Here is an 18,707-nt window from a genome sequence, read left to right on the forward strand (position 1 = left end):
CTAAATATTGAGCCTCGTGATCAATCCTGAATTGGCTGCCTTTATTCCATGTTCGATGTATTAATTTCCTGATCCTGGAAAACAAAATATTATGTACGGCTGCTAATTCAAGAATAGCAAGATGAAATTCATTTAATCCCGAGAAATGATTCCTTAGGTGTTTTGGTAAGGGGAAAAAAATGCAGAACACCCTGGGAGTTGTTAACATTTTATTTATTTATTTAGAAGGGGTGTGGGCGGCGTTGGGAATAAGAAAAATGAAAGCACCAGGGGGGGGGAAAAAAGATAAGCCAACTTGCCTTCTGAATCTGGAGGAGTTTCTTTGGACAATTGCAAGCAGGCTGCTAAACAGACGTTGTTCCAAGGTAGAGAGGTGCTGAATGCTTGCAAATAAATCTCCCATTGCTGGCAGAATAATTGGACTAATTAAGTGGAAGACAGGAACGCCTTTCAATGCCTCCAAAATTAAGTCGGGTCATCCGCTTAACATCTTAGCAACTATTCCTGCCACTCTACCAGATTCCTCATCCCCCCAACTTCTGAAGAAGGTTTCAAGCAGGGACTTGGAAGGGTATTTCTCCTACCCCCGGATCCTCTCTTTGGAGGGGGATGAAGCGAGAACGACATTTGCCAACCTCCTTATTTCTCAATCTGGTGCATGTTTGCCTGGGTAAGTAGAGCCAAATCTCTCAAAACTACGCAGGTTGGAACCCGGGCAAATGTTTAAGATTTGGGGGTCTTCCTGCTAATTGTGACTTTCAACTCAAGAATGGCATAAATAGCAAGATGATTAGCTCATTCCCATCTTGTCTTTTCTACCTTTCGGCTGTTGATGTATTTGCAACCTCAAATGGGCTATTTTTTTTTAAAAAAAATTAAATTAAGGATGGAATGATATCTAATGGGTCTTTCCTCTTTTTTCTCCCCCCCCCCTTGGGTTCTGCTCTTCTCTTGTAGCAAGTAAGTAATTGTTTTCTTAAAGATTTGGGGGTAAGCGTCCCTTTAAAAATTCAGGAGGCATTGTTTAAATCGCTTAGGAATTCCTTGGAGGTTGAATGGAATATGGGGATCCTTGTGCAGTTCAGGGGGATTTGATTAGCAAACATTTTGGGGGGATAGATTAGGTCTCCCTTATGTCCTTTCCTGTGCCTACATTAAATTTTGTTTGAATTTAAAATATTGCCAGATTCGTAGCAATTTGTATTGTTAACAACGTAGTGCAAGTGGTTTTTTGAGATGTTCAGAGTTTTCTCAGCTACGAATGAGTGAATTAGACCTACAGACCTGAGGGGTTGAATTGGGCTTTCTGCACAGACGAAACATAACTTTCCACTTATTGAATGTTTCTCCCTTGAATTCTCTTTTCTCTTAACTTACAGTTCAGGCAAATTACGCACCCTATTTCTTTGACAATGGAGCCAGCAGCAATAATGGGAATATGGCCCTCTTCAGCCTCTCAGAAGATACAGCTGTGGGTCAGTGTTGTGATCTTGTGCCTCTGTGTGTGTTTAAAAACAGAAATGTTGAGGTTTTGTTTCTGCACCCTATTTGTTGGGATTGTAATGGCATCCTCTCCAAGTTGGGATCCTCTGGGTAGCTGATGCTATTTTATTAATTCATCCTGACTCATATGAAGATTTTCCTTCATTTTATCCCCACAACAATGCTTCTGAGTTAGACAGGACTGAAGTTTCCACGCTGGACCGAAGACATAACTTCCTGGTCCTACTCCAATACTTTAACATCTACCCCATACTGGGTTGCTAACAGCTTCCAGAATTCATAGATTCTATCTCCCAAGAGATTTGGTGCCAATCTAGAGAAGATCCATAGAGTTATTGATCTTCTTGCCTTCTATACTGAAGATCCCTTGATGGCGGCCAATTTAGGTAGCCTATTGTTTTGCCTCTACCCAATACTACCTACCAGTTTACATTATCTTTCAATGCAGTCATTGATAGGTTTGTGATTTCTGGGTAAAGTTATTGCTGGGATTCGCACACTGTTTTGTGGAACAACCCATCCTGATCTGGATAAATTATTCTAGAACTCTTTTTCAGTTTTTATGTCGGAACAGCTGACTTCAGATACAGGGCTAAAACCCAACCAGACTAATCATCTGAACCTCATACATGAGCCCAGTCTTTCTGTATTGGATTGATATATTAGAGGGAAATTTAAGTTTTTTGCTAAATATTAGGGCTGTATGAAGTTTCAGAGGAGGGCTTCATTTAGATAAAAAAGCTTCAAGCAAAGCATTTTTTTCAAATGTACTCCATGAAGCAGCGGCTGTTTCTTGGCATTTTAGAGCAAAGCAATAATTTTTCTTCCCATCCAGAAGGCTTGGAGGCTCCACTTCTGGACAGCTCACTCAGCTGAGGCTGGCCAGTTTTATGAAAAAGCTTCTTCCATGCCCCTGAGTTCTTCTAACTATTCTCCACTGTCCTCATTTAGAGAAACCAGATGGAGGAGGAGATTTCCTTCTCTCTCTCAATGACCACTTATTATTAGGAGGTCAAGGGTGGGAAAGGAATAAGAGACCTTTTTTAGGGAGCGCTGCAAGGAACAAAGTGGGAAAGATCGTTTTCCAACAGGGTTAGCGAAAGTGCTTCCAGGCTGAGAAATCGTAAAGATTTCCCAGCCTAGAAATCCCTCAGCCTAGAATCCTTTAGCATGAAGAACATCCAAGTGGATGCCTTCAGTGGAGTCAGTTTGCTCTCCTGGTGTCTCCCAATATTGGTCCATAGGAATTTGAGGAATCCTCGTGGCTTTGTCACAGTGAATTTGATGCACCTCTTCATGTTGACAAAGTAAACCAGGGCCCAGGGCGTCTACACTAGAGCTTTTCAATCACCCACATCACTTTGGTTGTCCCAAAGGTGCTTTTCCAAAAAGCAACTGGACTTTCTTCTGTGTGTTTCTTCTTTGAAAACAATTTGCTTCTCATCCAGAAGGTTTCTTCAGTTCAGAGTCCAAATTGCTTTATTGAAGTGTAATTTCTCACAGGTGTAAATTCACAGAGTGCAGTGATTTCTGCCATAGACATGCAGTTGACTCTGGAACAAAGAGCAAAGGATTTTCTTGCAGGGCTAAGTCTCCTTCAAGTCAAGCTCAGATCCAGGGGCCTACATGGATATTTGGTTTTCCTGACCACATTGTATAAACCTTTTTGAAAGTGGCTTGTTCTTACCTTCTTCTTGAGGCTGAGAGACAATGATTGACCCAAAGACACCCAGTTAGGTTTGTCCCTAAGGTAGGACTAGAACTCCTACTCTCCTGGCTTCTAGCCTGACACCATTATATGAAATGGCTTCCATTCCTTTTGCTAGCCTTTACCTTCATCTGAGCTTCAAAGCCATGCCTAGCCATTAGGTGCTGTCAATCTCTGTTACCATTTACTAGTATCTGGTACCAGAAGATAGAACAGTTCTAGGTCCACATTCTGGACAGAGAGGAGCTCTGGTTTGAAAGAGGGGGTCAAAGAGGCCATCTACATTAAGATTAAACAGCTCTCTTGCTCTCAGCAGAGTGGGAGGGATATGACTCCACCTGTCTCCTGTTTACAATACGGTCCTTTCAGCAGCTCCAAGAAGGTTCCACACCCATTTGCACTATTCAGGTGACCCTGAGGGCACAGATAAACCTCAACGACTCTCAGAAAGAGAGCTAATGACCAGATGACTGCAAGGAACATAAATCCTTCCATCCTCCACCATTCAGTCAGAACTGAAGAAGCTTCTTGGATGAGAAGTGGAATGTCTTCAAGGAAAAAACAAAGTCCAGCTGCCTTTCGAAAAAGCACCTTTGAGATAAAATAGAATGGTCTTTTCCAAACAAAAAGGCAGGAGGATGTAATCCCATCCGAACGAGGTCTGACAACCCAGTTTTGATATCCTTTAATGTAGTAGGAGAAAAATCCTTTTGAGTTTAGGAATTTTTGTAGAAGCCTGGCAGGTAGCTTCTGGGAAAAGATGTAGATGGTGCAAAGCTACCAGCTTTGAGCCTGTGGTAGTCTACATTTCTTCCAAGACGGAAGGACTTGTGGTTTCTAAAAACACTTTATGCATTTCTTCCAGCATTTATTGGTTCCTTTATAGCTTGCTATATTGGGAATGTGGGTGAATTTACACCATTAAATCTCCACTGATGGACAAGGGAGAAAAGTTCTCTGCTCCATTGGTGAAGACTCTTTTGTGAACATTTTTCTCCAAGAGTTTCACTTGGACTCATAAAGATAAGCCTTAATTTTAATTTTCTCTTCTTTGCAGCAAGAGCTGCCAAAGATAGATTTTAATTGGTGTTAATTCCATGCTGGAAAATGTTCTCAGAGTGTTAATGATATGGAAAGTCGGTGGTGAGAGGGTGTAAAAATTATCAGCCAGACACCGTCTGATCTAGGATAGAAATAGAGAAATCAACCTTTCCAGTTTTATTAACATTTTGATTGCATGCAGCCATCCTAGCATCAAATCATCTGCAGGAGGTCACTTCAGCAAAACCAGTGGATTCCATTGGGCTGTAACTGAAGACCAATTTCCTTTTTTTTAAAAAAAGAGGTCATGCAGATTAACCTTTCATCTGCTCCAACAGTTTTCATCACATTGCTAAGCAAACCCCTTCAATGCAGTGAAGGTAAAATAGTTCCGCTTCCTTCTGAGTTTTAGGGTCAATCAATCAATCAATCAGAATAGACCTGGAGGTATCTTGGAGGTCTTCTAGTCCAACCTCCTGTTCAAGCATGAGGTTCTGTACCATTTCAGATAAGTGATTGTCCAGTTTCTTATTAAAAACCTCCCGTGATGAAGCCCCTACAACTTCTGCAGGCAAGTCATTCCACTGGTTAAATGTTCTCACTGTCAGGAAATTTCTCCTTAGTTCCAGGTTGCTTCTCTCCTTGGTCAGTTTCCATCCATTGTTTCTTGTCCTGCCCTCAGGTGCTTTGGAGAATAGTTTGACTCCCTCTTCTTTGTGGCAGCCCCTCAAATACTTGAAGGCTGCTATCATGTCCCCTCTAGTCCTTCTTTTGTTTAGACTAGCCGGACCCAATTCCCACAACAGTTCTTCTTATGTTTTAGCCACCAGGCCTTTAATCCTCCTAGTTGCTCTTCTCTGCACTTTCTCCAAAGTCTCAACATCTTTTTTGTAATACGATGGCCAAAACTAGATGCAGTAAGACAGGTGTGATCTAAGTAAGGCTTTACAAAGAGGTACTAATACTTCACATGGTTTTGATTCTATGCTTCTGTCTTTCCCCACTGTGGTGTTAAAGGCCTCTTTAGCCACCCACAAGTTTTCAAAAACCTCTGACAAGCACAAAATGTGCTGTCCCTGTTGCCATTCCCAGGTTGGTTGGTTTTTTATCACCTCTCTTTTTGGGAATATAAACATTACCCAATAATTCATGCACTCTTGGATGGTGTCAGAATATGGGAAGGAAGGACATATTTAACACCAGCTCAGCTCTGGATGACTCAACCCTGCCTGATCCTTTAACTAGGGACAGATTGAAAACAACTTCAGGGGAATGTAGCAGGAAAAAATGTTTTGGGAGGACATTTTTGTGGTTTTGAAAGGTCCTTCAATTTCCCAATAAATGGACAAATTCAATTCTTTGAAAAAAATCTTATTTCTATAAGGCACACTTATAACACTGGGTTTTGTTTTGTTTTTATTAAGATTTCCTGACAATCCATGGTTATGAGGGGTTCGCTTTGGCTTAATTTTCACCCCATAATGTTCTTTCCTGCTTGGGGTCAGGAAACGTGCTTGAAGGTTAGGATTGGGTATCAATAAAGGAGAATATTTGTAGCTGAGGATTGACGTGAGGGTCCTTGGTGCTCTCTGAGCTTGGTTGTTTTCTTGCAGGCGTTTCATTACCCAACTAAGTAACATCATCAGAGTTCGTTAGGATTAGGATCATCACATTATAGAGGATGATCCTAATCCTAACGATCTAAAATCTATAGGATTTTATAGAGCCATGTCCCTCATTTGTCTTGGAGAGAAGACCTTGCATTTCACACTATATTTTTTTCCTTCGTCTCTACATGATTGAACAGCTCAATTAATCCCTGACTGCCATGACTGAGAGTGAGTCTAAAAAGCTCTGACCATACTTGATCCACACTTTTTGGTACATACCTCGATTTATCTCCTACAGCATTTTTCTGCCCCATAACAATGAGGTTCTGAAACCTTCCTTTGTCAACTGGAAGGAAATTATGCTTGCATAATTTGGACGAAAGTGTCTTTCTCCAAAGAATCAGCTGACCACAAGGAGTTCATCGAAGGATTGATGAACCATTTCAACTGGCTTCAATTATGTTGTTGTTAGTTGCGAAGTCGTGTCTGACCCATCGTAATCCCATGGACAAGGTTCCTCCAGGCCTTCCTGTCCTCTACTATCCTCTGGAGTCCATTTAAGCTCACGCCTACTGCTTCAGTGACTCCATCCAGCCACCTCGTTCTCTGTCGTCCCCTCCTTCTTTTGCCCTCAATCGTTCCCAGCATTAGGCTCTTCTCTAGTGAGTCCTTCCTTCTCATTAGGTGTCCAAAGTATTTGAGTTTCATCTTCAGGATCTGGCCTTCTAAAGAGCAGTCAGGGTTGATCTCCTCTAGGACTGACTTTATCAGCTTCAATTATCTGGGAGATAATTTTTTACGAAGACACCTCGTCCCATTCCTCTCATTTTGAATGTCCTGATCCAGCTTTATTTTTACTCATTGTTTTTTTTTAAATAATGGATAATTCCAGACTGAGCCATTAGAAGACAAGAACAGGAGAATCGGTGTGGTGTAGTGATCAAGATTCAGACTGTCACCCCAGAGATCCAAGCTGGAATCTACTCTGAGTTATGGAAGCTCTCTCTCTCTCAGTCCAACCTAGGGGTGAAATCTAAAAATTTTCCCTACCGGTTCTGTGGGCGTGGCTTAAGTGGTGGGCATGGCTTGGTGGTCAGATGACTGGGTGGGCGTGGCCAATAACAATAAATAATAAAAATAATTAACAAAGTATAAAAAACAATAAGAGGTACCAAAAACCAACTTTCACACTTTACACACACACAACACAACACAACTGACTCACACACAATGTAAAAGCAGCTGCACTTCACACTTCACACAGCCACAAAAAGCTCAAAAACCAACTTTCACACTTTACACACACACACACAGACACACACACAGACACACACACAAAATGCCACATACAGCTTTCTGAGATTTTGTGTGTTTGTGTAGTTAGAGTGAAACACTACAGAAACACATCAAATCTCAGAAAGCTGCACAAATATTTTATTTTATTATTTTATTTTATTTTATTTTATTGTGGACTTCAAATCCCAGAGTTCCTCAGCCAGCAAAGCCAGCCAGCTGATCACCGAGGAAATAGATTAGCTAAGCGATTGATTCTGTCTGGCTGAAAGTGAAACTGCTTTCGGGCTGGAAAAAGAGCCATGCATTCATCAGTAATCAGGTAAGTGCCTTAGAATCTCTACTCTTACTTGTAGAAAACACGTTTTCTACAAGTAAGAGTACAAGTAAGGTTCTGCTGATGAGGAACTCAGGTGAGATCTCCAGAGGAGACTTTTAATTTTTTTTCTTTTTAAGTTTAAAGTCTCTGCTGATCTCAGCTGAGGGGCGGGATCCTCAAAGGCTTTTTTTTACTTTTAAAGGCATGTTTCGGCTGAAGCAAAACCGGCTTTTAAAAGTAAAAAAAAGAACCCTCTGCTGATGGTGCGGCTCAGCCTGGGATTTTTGCTACCGGTCCTCCGAACCAGCAGCCGCCATCGCTACCAGATTGCGCGAGCCGGTCCGATTCGGGAGCATTTCACACCTGGTCCAACCTATCTCAGCTAATGATTGTTGCAAGTAAAACTCTGAGGAATGAATTCCACCTTAAATTCCATCCAAATATTAACCAGGCCTGGCCCTGCTTAGCTTTTCTGTGGTCAGTCAAGTTCAGTTGGCCGATGGAACCAGTGAAGGCAATTGGGTGTAGTGACTAAGGCGTTAGGCTAGAAACCGGGAGACCTGGAATTCTAGTCCCGTCCTAGGCAGAAAGCCAGCTGGGTGACCTTGGAGCAGCCACACTCTCTCAGCCCTAGGAAGGAGGAAATGGCCAACCCCTTCTGAAATCTTGCCAAAAAACCCTGCAGAGATGTTTTCAGAGAGTTGCCAGGAGTCAAATCAGACTCAATGGCACAGAAATACACACCTGGTCAATAAACACACCTGCAGAAGTAACCCCAAATAGATGGATAACTTCAGAACTGACTTTCCAGAGTGACGGACATTACAAATTAGTGATTAGCATAATTTCCATAATAGCTGCCTTAACAATACAATAATAATGTCAACTCTTAAGCAAAAGATTTGAAAAACCTTTGAGAAGCTGTACAAACAAAATAATAATCAAAAACTCTTACTGTTGTAGGTACGCATGTGTATACACTAAATGGAACCGATCCAGAAGGAGATCCGATAACCTATGGCATGACCTTCGAGGCCGGAGCAAAAAAATACTTTGCTGTGGATGAAAACTATGGAAATGTTACCCTGATTGCAGAGCTTGATCGAGAGGTATAGCCCAGAAGGATCTTTTTCAAAATCTTATTCTCCCATGGCTGCGGTAGAGATCTTGGTGGTAGAGATCTTAGGCTATTTAACATTCCAAAAAGGGATGGAGCTGAGGAAATCAGATGATTAGATATTTCAAAACGTTTGAAAGAAGTTCCCCATAGAGCTGCCGTCTAGAATTCTTCTCCCTGTTACATTCATGGGCCTTATTCTTGCTCAAGGATAGAAATGCTCCGTCCATTTCTACTCTCATGCGGTTCGGGCCAAATGTACCTTTGTTGCTAAAATAAATATTCAAATGTCTCTTAGCAGTTAAAGAACCCTGTGTTGTGTCTGCACCCCCCGAGCCGGGGCCTCTGCCAGAAAGTGACTCAGAAAGTGAGGCGGAAGGGCCATCAGGACTTACCTCTGGAGCACCGGCTTCCCTAGCTCAGCTCCAGGAGCCAGAGGCAGGCCAGGTGGAGGAGATAATGAGGCCTCCGTCCCCTGACTCTTTCCCCCCAGGCCACGCCTCCAGACCCAGCTGATGGCAATCAGGCCTGGCTGGACCCTAGGTTTCATAGGCAGGAGAGGCGGGAACAACAGAAGCAAGGGTGGGGCAGGCCTAGGAAGTACTGCGTCATGGAGCCACACCCCACAGGATATAAAAGCAGCAAGGGTTGCTATACCCCTTCGTGGCAAGCAAATCAACTGCTTAAATAGAGCTGAAGTACTGTTTGTTCCTGGTTGACTCATTGGCATCAAGAGAGATAACAGAGACACTTGGCAGACGCTCACTAGTTTGCTGCCAGAAGCTGATAGTTGCCTGCTAATTAAGTCATCGCTCAGACTGAGGCGAGGGGGACAGAACACCCTGGGCGCTCTAACTTCAATTGCTATCCACAGCTGAATCTATGATAATAATACAGCCAGCATCACCAGATCCTAGTTATGACAAATATTTGTGTTATTTTTCATGGCCGCCTCCTTTTGCGGAGTAATTTGGATTATTTTTGGCTGATTATTGGATTATTTCTGGCCAGTTCTAAGTTATTGTATAATTTCTTCAGAAACTGAAAGAACTAATTTGTCACCTGTTCACGATCACTGAAGCTTACTCTCGGGTAAATACATGTAGTCCCTGACTTACAACAGTTTAGTTAGTGACTGTTGGAAGTTACAGCAGCACTAAAAAAAGTGACAGGACAGACGTTCACGCTTACAACCCAGGGGTGGGTTTCAAAACCCGTTGCTACTGGTTCACTCATGGTTGTGCGCACTCACACACACGCGCAACTCTTCCACACCTGTGCAGAAACTCATATTTGTGATGGTTGCAATGTCCCGGGATCATATGATCAACTTTTATGACCTTCTGTCAAGCAAAGTTAAAGGGAAACCAGATTCACTTAACAGCCATGTTATCTTTACTTAACAACTGCAATGATTCCCTTATTGGCTGGGGCAAAAAAGGTCACAAAATGGGGCAAAACTCACTTAACAAATGTCTCACTTAACAAGAGAAGTTTCAGGCTCAATTGTGGTTGTAAGTTGAGAACTACCCGTATAGAGATATTTGCCTAAAGGTAAGCCCTATTGCAGGGGTCCCCAACCTTGGTAACTTTAAGCCTGGTGGACTTCAACTCCCAGAATGCCCCAGCCAGCTGGCTGGGGTATTCTGGGGGTTGAAGTCCTCCAGGCTTGAAGTTGCCAAGGTTGGGGACCCCTGCCCTATTGAATTTACAAGACTTGGTTCTGGACAGAGACTCAGATACTCCTGTGTGAATTTGCACTGTAGCATTTATGTTGTGGGATTGCGTTGCCTATTTTTTATTAAATCCAAAGCAAAGAGAAATTAGGTGTTTATTGTTATGAACAATTGCTATAATACACCCTTCTTTACATCCTCAGACACAAGATGAGATCGAAGCGGTGGTTAATATTTCCGATGGCTTAAGCACAGTGAGTATATCAATAGGAAGGGGCTTTCAATAATTACAGATGTTTCATTTCATAGCGATAAAGTGTGCTTCACACCAGGGGCGGGTTTCAAAAACCTGTCGCTACCAGCTTGTGCACGTGTGCAATGCTTCTGTGTATGCGCAGAAACATCCTAGCGGATGGGAGGAGTCTCCCACCGCTGCCACTAACAGTTCACCCAGTCCAGGGCGAACCGGTAGCAACCCACTACTGCTTCACACCTAAGCAACTAAGCAACCAAGACGATTAAAGGCCTGGAGACTAAAACATATGAAGAATGGTTGCATGAATTGGGTATGACTAGTCTAGAGAAAAGAAAGACCAAGTGGGACACGATAGCGGGTATTCCAGTATTTGAGGGGTTGCCACAAAGGGGCTCAACTTATTTTCCAAAGCACCAGAAGGCAGGACATGAAACAATGGATGGAAACTAATTAAGGAGAGAAGCAACCTGGAACTGGAGAGGAATTTCCTAACAGTGAGAACAATTAAGAAGTAGAACAGCTTGCCTTCAGAAGTTGTGGGTGCTTCTACAGTGAAGGTTTTTAAGAAGAGACCGGACAGCCATTTGTCCAGAATGGTATTCCTGCTTGAGCAGGGGATTGGACTAGAAGATCTCCAAGTTCCCTTCTAGCTCTACTCTGATCGATTGACCTTAAGTCCTGTTCTAAGATGACTAAGGTCTGAATCTGGGCCCAGCCGTTCCTTTACCTAGCCTCACTCCATTTTAACTGGGTCACACATCACTGCTTGGGCTGCAGTCGTGAAACTGCAAATTGAATCATCCCATATCTATTTTCAAATCTGGGTGACAATGAATCATCTTGTTGTTATCCATTGCCAGGATAAATCTCTTAAAAGCTGATTCTATAGTTATAAATTCAGTCCAGCTTCTGATTACCAGACAGAAGCCAAATATTCACATTAGGAGATCTTTGTGACAAGAAGCTGTTTTACTCAAGGAGTGAAAGAAGGTCACCAGAGAGTAACATGGTTCCGGCAATATTCTTTAAATCGGCAAAATTCTTTGAATTCATTGATATGTATTTCTTTGGGTGATCATGAGGCTATCCTGAAAATTCATTTCCTTGACTTCAATCTTATGTTCTTCCCTGTCCATCCTACATCCTACCTGTCCATCCTACCTCAGGATCTTTGATTCACTCATTCATTTGGTCTTCAAAACTATTAAGAATATAAATTTATTTTTTGCATATTTGCGTATTGGAGTGTATGGACCATGGATGGGGAACTTGGAGTTTCCCTGAATCCTTATTGATCTACTTTCTGACTTCACCTGGAAACCCAGTTCTAACTGGGCTATGTCCTTACACTCTTGTTCAAATAAATGTCGCACAAGGTACCAAGGTGTCATGTGGTTGGTTTAATTTAGGCTTCGCTATGAGGTGTGAAGTCGGCCAATGCCATTTTCTAGTTGTGATTTGTAGCTTAGTATTGGGCGTGACCTATGCTCTGATGGCTTTGTCACTAGTCTAGTTCAGGTGTCTGCAAACTTGGCTCTTTTAAGACTTGTGGACTTCAACTCCCAGAGTTCCTCAGCCAGTTTTGCTGGCTGAGGAACTCTGGGAGTTGAAGTCCACAAGTCTTAAAAGAGCCAAGTTTGCAGACCCCTGGTCTAGTTAAAACCAGCTATAGCTCAGCATGAGCAATACAACTCTATGGTTTCACATATTGGGGAAAATTGGAAGGTCTCTCACACTGACACTGTGTTTAGCTGTGGTATTTTGACACTGAGTTTAGCTGTGGTATTTTGAATTCTCTAAAATCTCAGAAATCTTTCAGATTTTGCTGCCTGATCTGAAACTTCTCTAAGATGTTTGCTATTGAGCTATTCTCTCCTTTAAAATGTTCAGATTTTTTTTTTAAAAAAAAGCCATTAATTTGAATTTTTCTCATTTGTTCTGAACATAATACACTTCCTTGAATGTAACCAATAAGACCTTCAGAAGACTCACTGCTGTTACTATCCCGATCGCTTAAATCTCCAGGGTGTATTTTTCCATCTTTATACTGTAGTCCTTTGTTACCACGGTATTTCTTTCATCTATTACCAGTAGACTAGGATGCAATAAGCAAGCAAGCATGCACAAGACTTTGTGTCAGTCACACTGCCTGGCTGAACTGTTCACATGTTCAACTTTAGGTGGCTGAGAAGGTCAGAATCGTTATAACAGATGCAAATGATGAGAAACCGGAATTCATCAACACACCTTACATCGTTCAAGTCCAAGAGGTTGGTGGATTTTGTTTGGACTCCTGGGTAGCTGGAATGATGAAGCTTCATGAGGGACAAAGCTACTACACTAATATGATAGCCAGTTTGCTTAGTGGTAAGATGCTGATCTAGAAACCAGGAGATTACGAGTTCTAGTCTTGTCCTAGCCATGAAAGCCAGCTGGGTGACATTGGAGCAGTTGCTCTCTCTCTCTCTCTCTCTCTCTCTCTCTCTCTCTCTCTCTGTCTCACAGGCCAACCCACCTCATGTGGTTATTAGGAAGCAGGTATGTCCACTACAAAAGTGGGGGGAGGGGATAGAGAAAAGGATAGTGGGAGGAGGAGGGGGAGGGGAAGAGGAAGAGGAGGAGGTATGTGATTGGGTTTGTATTAACCAACATATACATATATTTGAGAAGGTCCAGTTCTACAGGTCATTTCTATCAAATGTTACATCATTGTCATGTGTAATTTTTCTTGGGAAATCTACAACTGAGTGGTTGCTTTCCTATTTCCTCCTTTCATCACTGTGAAGGTTGTGGGGATGGAGAAGACGTTACATTCCTTGTATTTGTTTGGTGGTTTCATCTCAGTAGGACCTCCCATTGTTTCCTTCTCCAGCAGGTAGTGCGGACTTCTCCTTTATTAGTCGCTTCCTCTTGCCTACTTTTTCTCTGACCCCTCCACCTTTGGTCACTATATTCTTCCATCCCATCTCTTGCTATTTTCGTTCTTGCTTTCAAGTCCAATTCAACTCTTTCCTGGATTTTCAGAACACGCCGGCTGGGAGCAGCATCTTTAAAATCGAAGCAGTGGACAGAGACACAGGCTCAGGAGGCAGCATCAACTATTTCTTGCAGGTAAAGCTGCATTTAAGACATGGAGTCTTTGGGCCCTTTGGTTTTTGTTCCACTTAGAAGGGGACCAACCATTCCGGATGGCTTGCAGGTTTTTAAAAAGTAAAGAACAAAGAGATAAAAAAGAAATGGGTTGTGCACCTCTGAAAGAAACAAATGCACAACTTTGGGCTCATGAGCCAGGTTTTGAAAGATGGTTAGAACATTATCAGGGAGGAAACCAGAGAGATGCTGTCCTAGAGAAGAAGGGCAGATGAAGGGAGGGAGGGAGGGAGAGGGAGAGAGGGAGGGAGGGACTCAGCTCCTAACATTGAGATTTCTGTTCAGGAGCTGAGCTCCTCTGATTCTGACTTAAGAGCACTGTAGCTGAAAACACAGGAATATATTGTGGACGCATGGAGGTTAGAGGTGGCCTTTCCCCCCATTTGTGGATCCTAATGAATCACTACAAATCTAGGTATCTAGCTTCAGGTCTTTCAAAAGGAAAGGTAATTGCAAGGCTTTTGCAGTTTACACTCACACAAATCACTCAGTTCTTCCTTCCTTCCTTCCTTCCTTCCTTCCTTCCTTCCTTCAAGGTAGGAAGGTAAAGAGAAGAGCCAAACTGGTTTGTGTTTTTTTGCCTGATGTGGGGATGAAAGCATTTTTATAATTTTTAGCCCTGGAGCAACTCACATTTACTGTTTTTTGCGGTGGAGGAGTTTATTTTTGAATGCAGGATTGCCAAGATGAGTTTATTCATTACCAAAACTAAAAATCCAAATAAAATAACGTTGATTGTTATCTAATCTAGTATAATTTAAAAGATAAGAACAAAATCTCATGGCAGAATAATGTTGTTTCTTGCCTAATTTAAAAACTTAGGAAATGTCAAGAAACCAATTACTGTAGCATCGGAGTAGATCTAGGACAACTGATCGAGTAGCTTCTTTTGAAAGTACACAGATTTAAGGAGGATTAAATGTAATCTCCTTAATGGGAGCAGCACACAAGCCAAGCCAAATTTTGCTCTTGGCCAAGATAGAGAGGAAGATGATTCATTCTTTCTCAAAGGAATCTTCTGGTTTTTTACTCTTTTTCTCTTAAAGCAGAGTCCTCCTCACAAGCTCATCCTGATGTTTAAGTTCATATTTATTTTCTGAGGTCTCTACTACCACTTTAGGAGATCTCTGTTTCTTTGAAACTTTTTGAAAAATGCTGTTTGGTTTTGCTTAAGACTGACTGTGATTTTCTCTCCTTCTTACTGGTTGTATTGTGTTAGAGCTTGCAGCAATCCAACCAGCACACAAGTAAATAATTCAGCAGTATTCATTTATATAAGAAACTCCTTTATATATAATACCCATACAGCAGAAGCCATAACCAGAACCCAAAAGACAGAAACGCAGAAGCTAAATAATACAAAGGCTATATTGCAAGGGCAAACCAACCCTTTTATACAAATCAGTCAAGCTAAGCCACAGCCAGGCTTCGAGCCCTCTGGGTCACCAAACAGTCCCCATTGGCTGACCTGTTACCATGTCTATTCCAATTCATGAACTCTCATGCACTGACATACTATAAGTTAAATTTAAAATCTGAATTACTATGTTGTGTTGTATCTTCCTTCGTTTTTGATGAGCTGAACAGGAATAGAAGGAGGAAATTCTAAAATTAGGAAATCCATGTTTTAATACATAAAAAAATAGCCCGCAGTCCTCTGTCATCCAAAAGTCCTTATCTGGTGGGGCAAGGAATCTAAACCATTGTTCTCCCTCTAATGTTCTTCATAAATACCCATGAATGTTGAAAGGAGTTTTGGGGTGAACTTGTCATTTAAGAAAGGATTAGGGATTTAGGGTTGGATTAGATATGCAAGCATTTCCCACTTTCTTCTGTTTCTTCTATTATATTTGAAAGAAAACAAAAGAAAATTCACCCAACTGAAAATGGTCCCTTCTGAATCTCAAGGTGTTTGAAGAACACCTGAGGGCTACACAGACTTCTTTTCACTGTTAGAGCCAAATTATGATTGGCAGAAATCTGTGAATACAAATGGATGAAAAAGGAATCTGAGGTCACCAATCCTTTCTTCCTACTGTAGATCTTAGACAATCTAGCCAGGGTGTTGGGGATCCACACAAGCATTAGGAAAGGGACAGCAAAAAGAACTGGTAAGCATTTGGTTCCATAAATAGGAGGCTGTCTCTCAAATATCACCAATCGATGCTGTTTACAAAGGATCCTTGAACTCTCAATTGTCACGGTGCAAAATTTCATTTTCTCTCTCCTGCAGAAGAAAATAACATGCCTTTCATCTGATATAGTGAAAGAATGGTGGGACATGTCCTGCTTCCTGATCTTTGGGATTTGTGTCCCCATTTTTGCAAAATAGAAGATGGGCAGGGTAGAAATGGTCAACGTTTCATCCTAAAGGGCCTTGCCAGTTTGCCTGCCCAAAATGATTGTGTTAATGATGTCTTTGAAAGTCAAGTTCAACTTGAGAGAGTCTTATCTTGAAAAAGGTAAGAGTCCCTCAAGTTCAAAAGGAGACATCACTGGCTCCTTCTATGCAAAACCAATTGATTATAGCAAGTACAATATTGCCTGCCTGCCTTCCTCCTTTCTTTCTTTCTTTCTTTCTTTCTTTCTTTCTTTCTTTCTTTCTTTCTTTCTTTCTTTCTTTCCCATTTCTTTCTTCCAGAATATCCATACAAATAAATTTACCATAGATCGTCACAGCGGCGTCCTTCGCATCAAAACAGGGATCAACCTCGACTACGAAAAAGCAAGAACTTTTTTTGTGACTGCAGTGGCTAAGGTAAAATATATTCCTCAAAGGGGTAAACTCGTAATGGTAAACCAGATGTGTACATCATGGAAAATGGTACAATTTCTAACGATAAACTGGCGATCTTTGATCTTTTTCATCCTTGAACTTCTGTGAACTGCCTGATCTAGACATGTCAGTCAAAGGACACTATCTTGAGAAAAGTTGCCTTAAACCTGTACGTTTCTGATGGCAACATAGATGGTCATATTCAGATTTTGGGGAAGGGACTCAGTGGCCAACATCTTCTGCAAGAGCTCCTGTATTACAGCTGGACACCAGCATGATCCCTGCTGATATTCGAGAAGCCACTAAAGATCTGATTTTTCCAAGGATCGTTTGAGACTAAGCAAAGAGAAAGGGTTGGTTGGTGCTGTTAGGATGAGTGTTGTGTCTGCGCCCCCCGAGCTGGGCCCCCTGCCAGAAAGTGAGGAGGAAAGTGAGGAGGAAGAGCCATCAGGACTTACCTTTGGAGCACCGGCTTCCCTGGCTCAGCTCCAGGAGCCAGAGGCAGGCCAGGTGGAGGAGATAACGAGGCCTCCATCCCCTGACTCTTCCCCCCCAGGCCACGCCTCCAGACCCAGCTGATGGCAATCAGGCCTGGCTGGACCCTAGGTTTCATAGGCAGGAGAGGCGGGAACAACAGAAGCAGGGGTGGGGCAGGCCTAGGAAGTGCTGAGTCATGGAGCCACACCCCACAGGATATAAAAGCAGCAAGCGAGCAAATCAACTGCGTAGAGGGAGAATTAGAGCTGAAGTCCTGTTTGTTCCTGGTTTCCTGGCTGACTCATTGGCATCAAGAGAGATAACAGAGACACTTGGCAGATGCTCGCTAGTTTGCTGCCAAAGCTGATAGTTGCCGGCTAATTAAGTCATCGCTCGTGTCTCCCAGACTGCGGAGGGGGACAGAACAATGAGCGTAACTTAGTGATCCTATATCAATTTTGGATTGATCCAGTGGTTTATTACAATCTTGGAATTATTTTTGTCTGCCAGGATGGTGGTGGAAAGCTTCATGGGAATCACAAGGTGTTTTCAGCCACAACTACCATCACAATCAATGTTGAGGATATTCAAGACACACCACCAATTTTTGTGGGCACACCCTACTATGGGTATGTGTATGAGGACACACTGGTGGTGAGTATTATGGGGATCCTGTTTACCCCACCAAAACAGTATGGATTCCAAGGGGCCCTTGATGCTCTCGGAGCTTGATGGTTTTCTTGCAGATGTTTCATTACCAAAGTAGGTAACATCATCAGTGCTAGAGAAGAGGGGAGTTTGGGAGGAGGGAGGGAGGAAGAGGAAGAGGAAGAGGAGGAGGAGGACTGTGGGTCCTTGATGCTCCCTGAGCTTCGTTGTTTTCAGACATTTCATTACCCAATAGCATCAATGCTAGAGGGAAGTGGGGTAGAGCAAACAAAGATTTATCAACTGAGACAAAAGCTAACCGTAAACAATAGCCCAATTCAGCAACTGCCAAGATTCCCACCAACATTTACAGGGCAAGCCACTTGTACATAAACATAGAGTAAAGCCAATTCCCTTTGAGCACTGATGATGTTACCTAGTTTGGTAATAAAATGTCTGCAAGAAAAACCACCAAACTCAGAGAGCAACGCAGACCCCACAGTTCAACCCTGAGCTACAACTATTCTCCTCTGTCCATTTGGATTCTGGAAGGGCAACTCAAAACAAAATGGCTGCGATGTAAAGAGGTCTGTATTTGCAGAATGTCCGTGCAATACTTGCTGATGTCCCTTTCTCCCACCGCTTCTTTTGCCTGCTGCTTCAGCAGGTCTTTAGAAACAACAGAAGAGCACAGGGAGATTCTGCTAGAACAGGAGATTGAAAATCATTTAGCTATTGTATTGCAATTTAGAAATGACCTTGATATGAAAGAACCATTGAAGAGAGACTTGAGGAAGCTATTATACAATAAAATCCATGATTGCCACAAGCATGAAAAATAGACAAACATACAAAATACAGAATAACAGAGTTGGAAGAGACCTCGGAGGTCTTCTAGTCCAGGGGTCACCAACCTTTCAGACCTCAGGGACCACTAAATTCATAATTTTAAATCCCGTGGACCACTAATATGATCTGCCTAATGACCGGTTGGGTGGGTGTGGCGAGGTGATAATGTGGATGGATGGGCGTGGCCAACTCAATGTCCCTCACATCGAGGGGTGCCTTGCCAGCCTCTACTTGCTATTCCTCTTTAGGGCCCCAACGGGAACCAGTTGCTGGAGCTAAGCAGC

The 18,707-nt window shown here is 42.4% G+C and overlaps 1 protein-coding gene across 1 annotated transcript in view; it reads left to right on the top strand.

Moving 5' to 3' along the window:
• The first annotated feature begins 350 nt into the window (after positions 1-350).
• The window catches only part of CDHR1 (cadherin related family member 1), a 54,793-nt gene continuing 36,436 nt past the window's right edge, over positions 351-18,707 (top strand). The window contains exons 1-8 of the mRNA XM_058188020.1: positions 351-670; positions 1,380-1,475; positions 8,438-8,583; positions 10,471-10,521; positions 12,704-12,793; positions 13,548-13,634; positions 16,315-16,431; positions 17,437-17,580. Of these exons, the coding sequence (XP_058044003.1) occupies positions 610-670; positions 1,380-1,475; positions 8,438-8,583; positions 10,471-10,521; positions 12,704-12,793; positions 13,548-13,634; positions 16,315-16,431; positions 17,437-17,580 (792 nt within the window). The 5' untranslated portion in view covers positions 351-609. The remainder of the gene's footprint in view (positions 671-1,379; positions 1,476-8,437; positions 8,584-10,470; positions 10,522-12,703; positions 12,794-13,547; positions 13,635-16,314; positions 16,432-17,436; positions 17,581-18,707) is intronic.

This window comes from Ahaetulla prasina, chromosome 6, assembly GCF_028640845.1.
Source record: "Ahaetulla prasina isolate Xishuangbanna chromosome 6, ASM2864084v1, whole genome shotgun sequence".
NCBI lineage: Eukaryota > Metazoa > Chordata > Lepidosauria > Squamata > Colubridae > Ahaetulla > Ahaetulla prasina.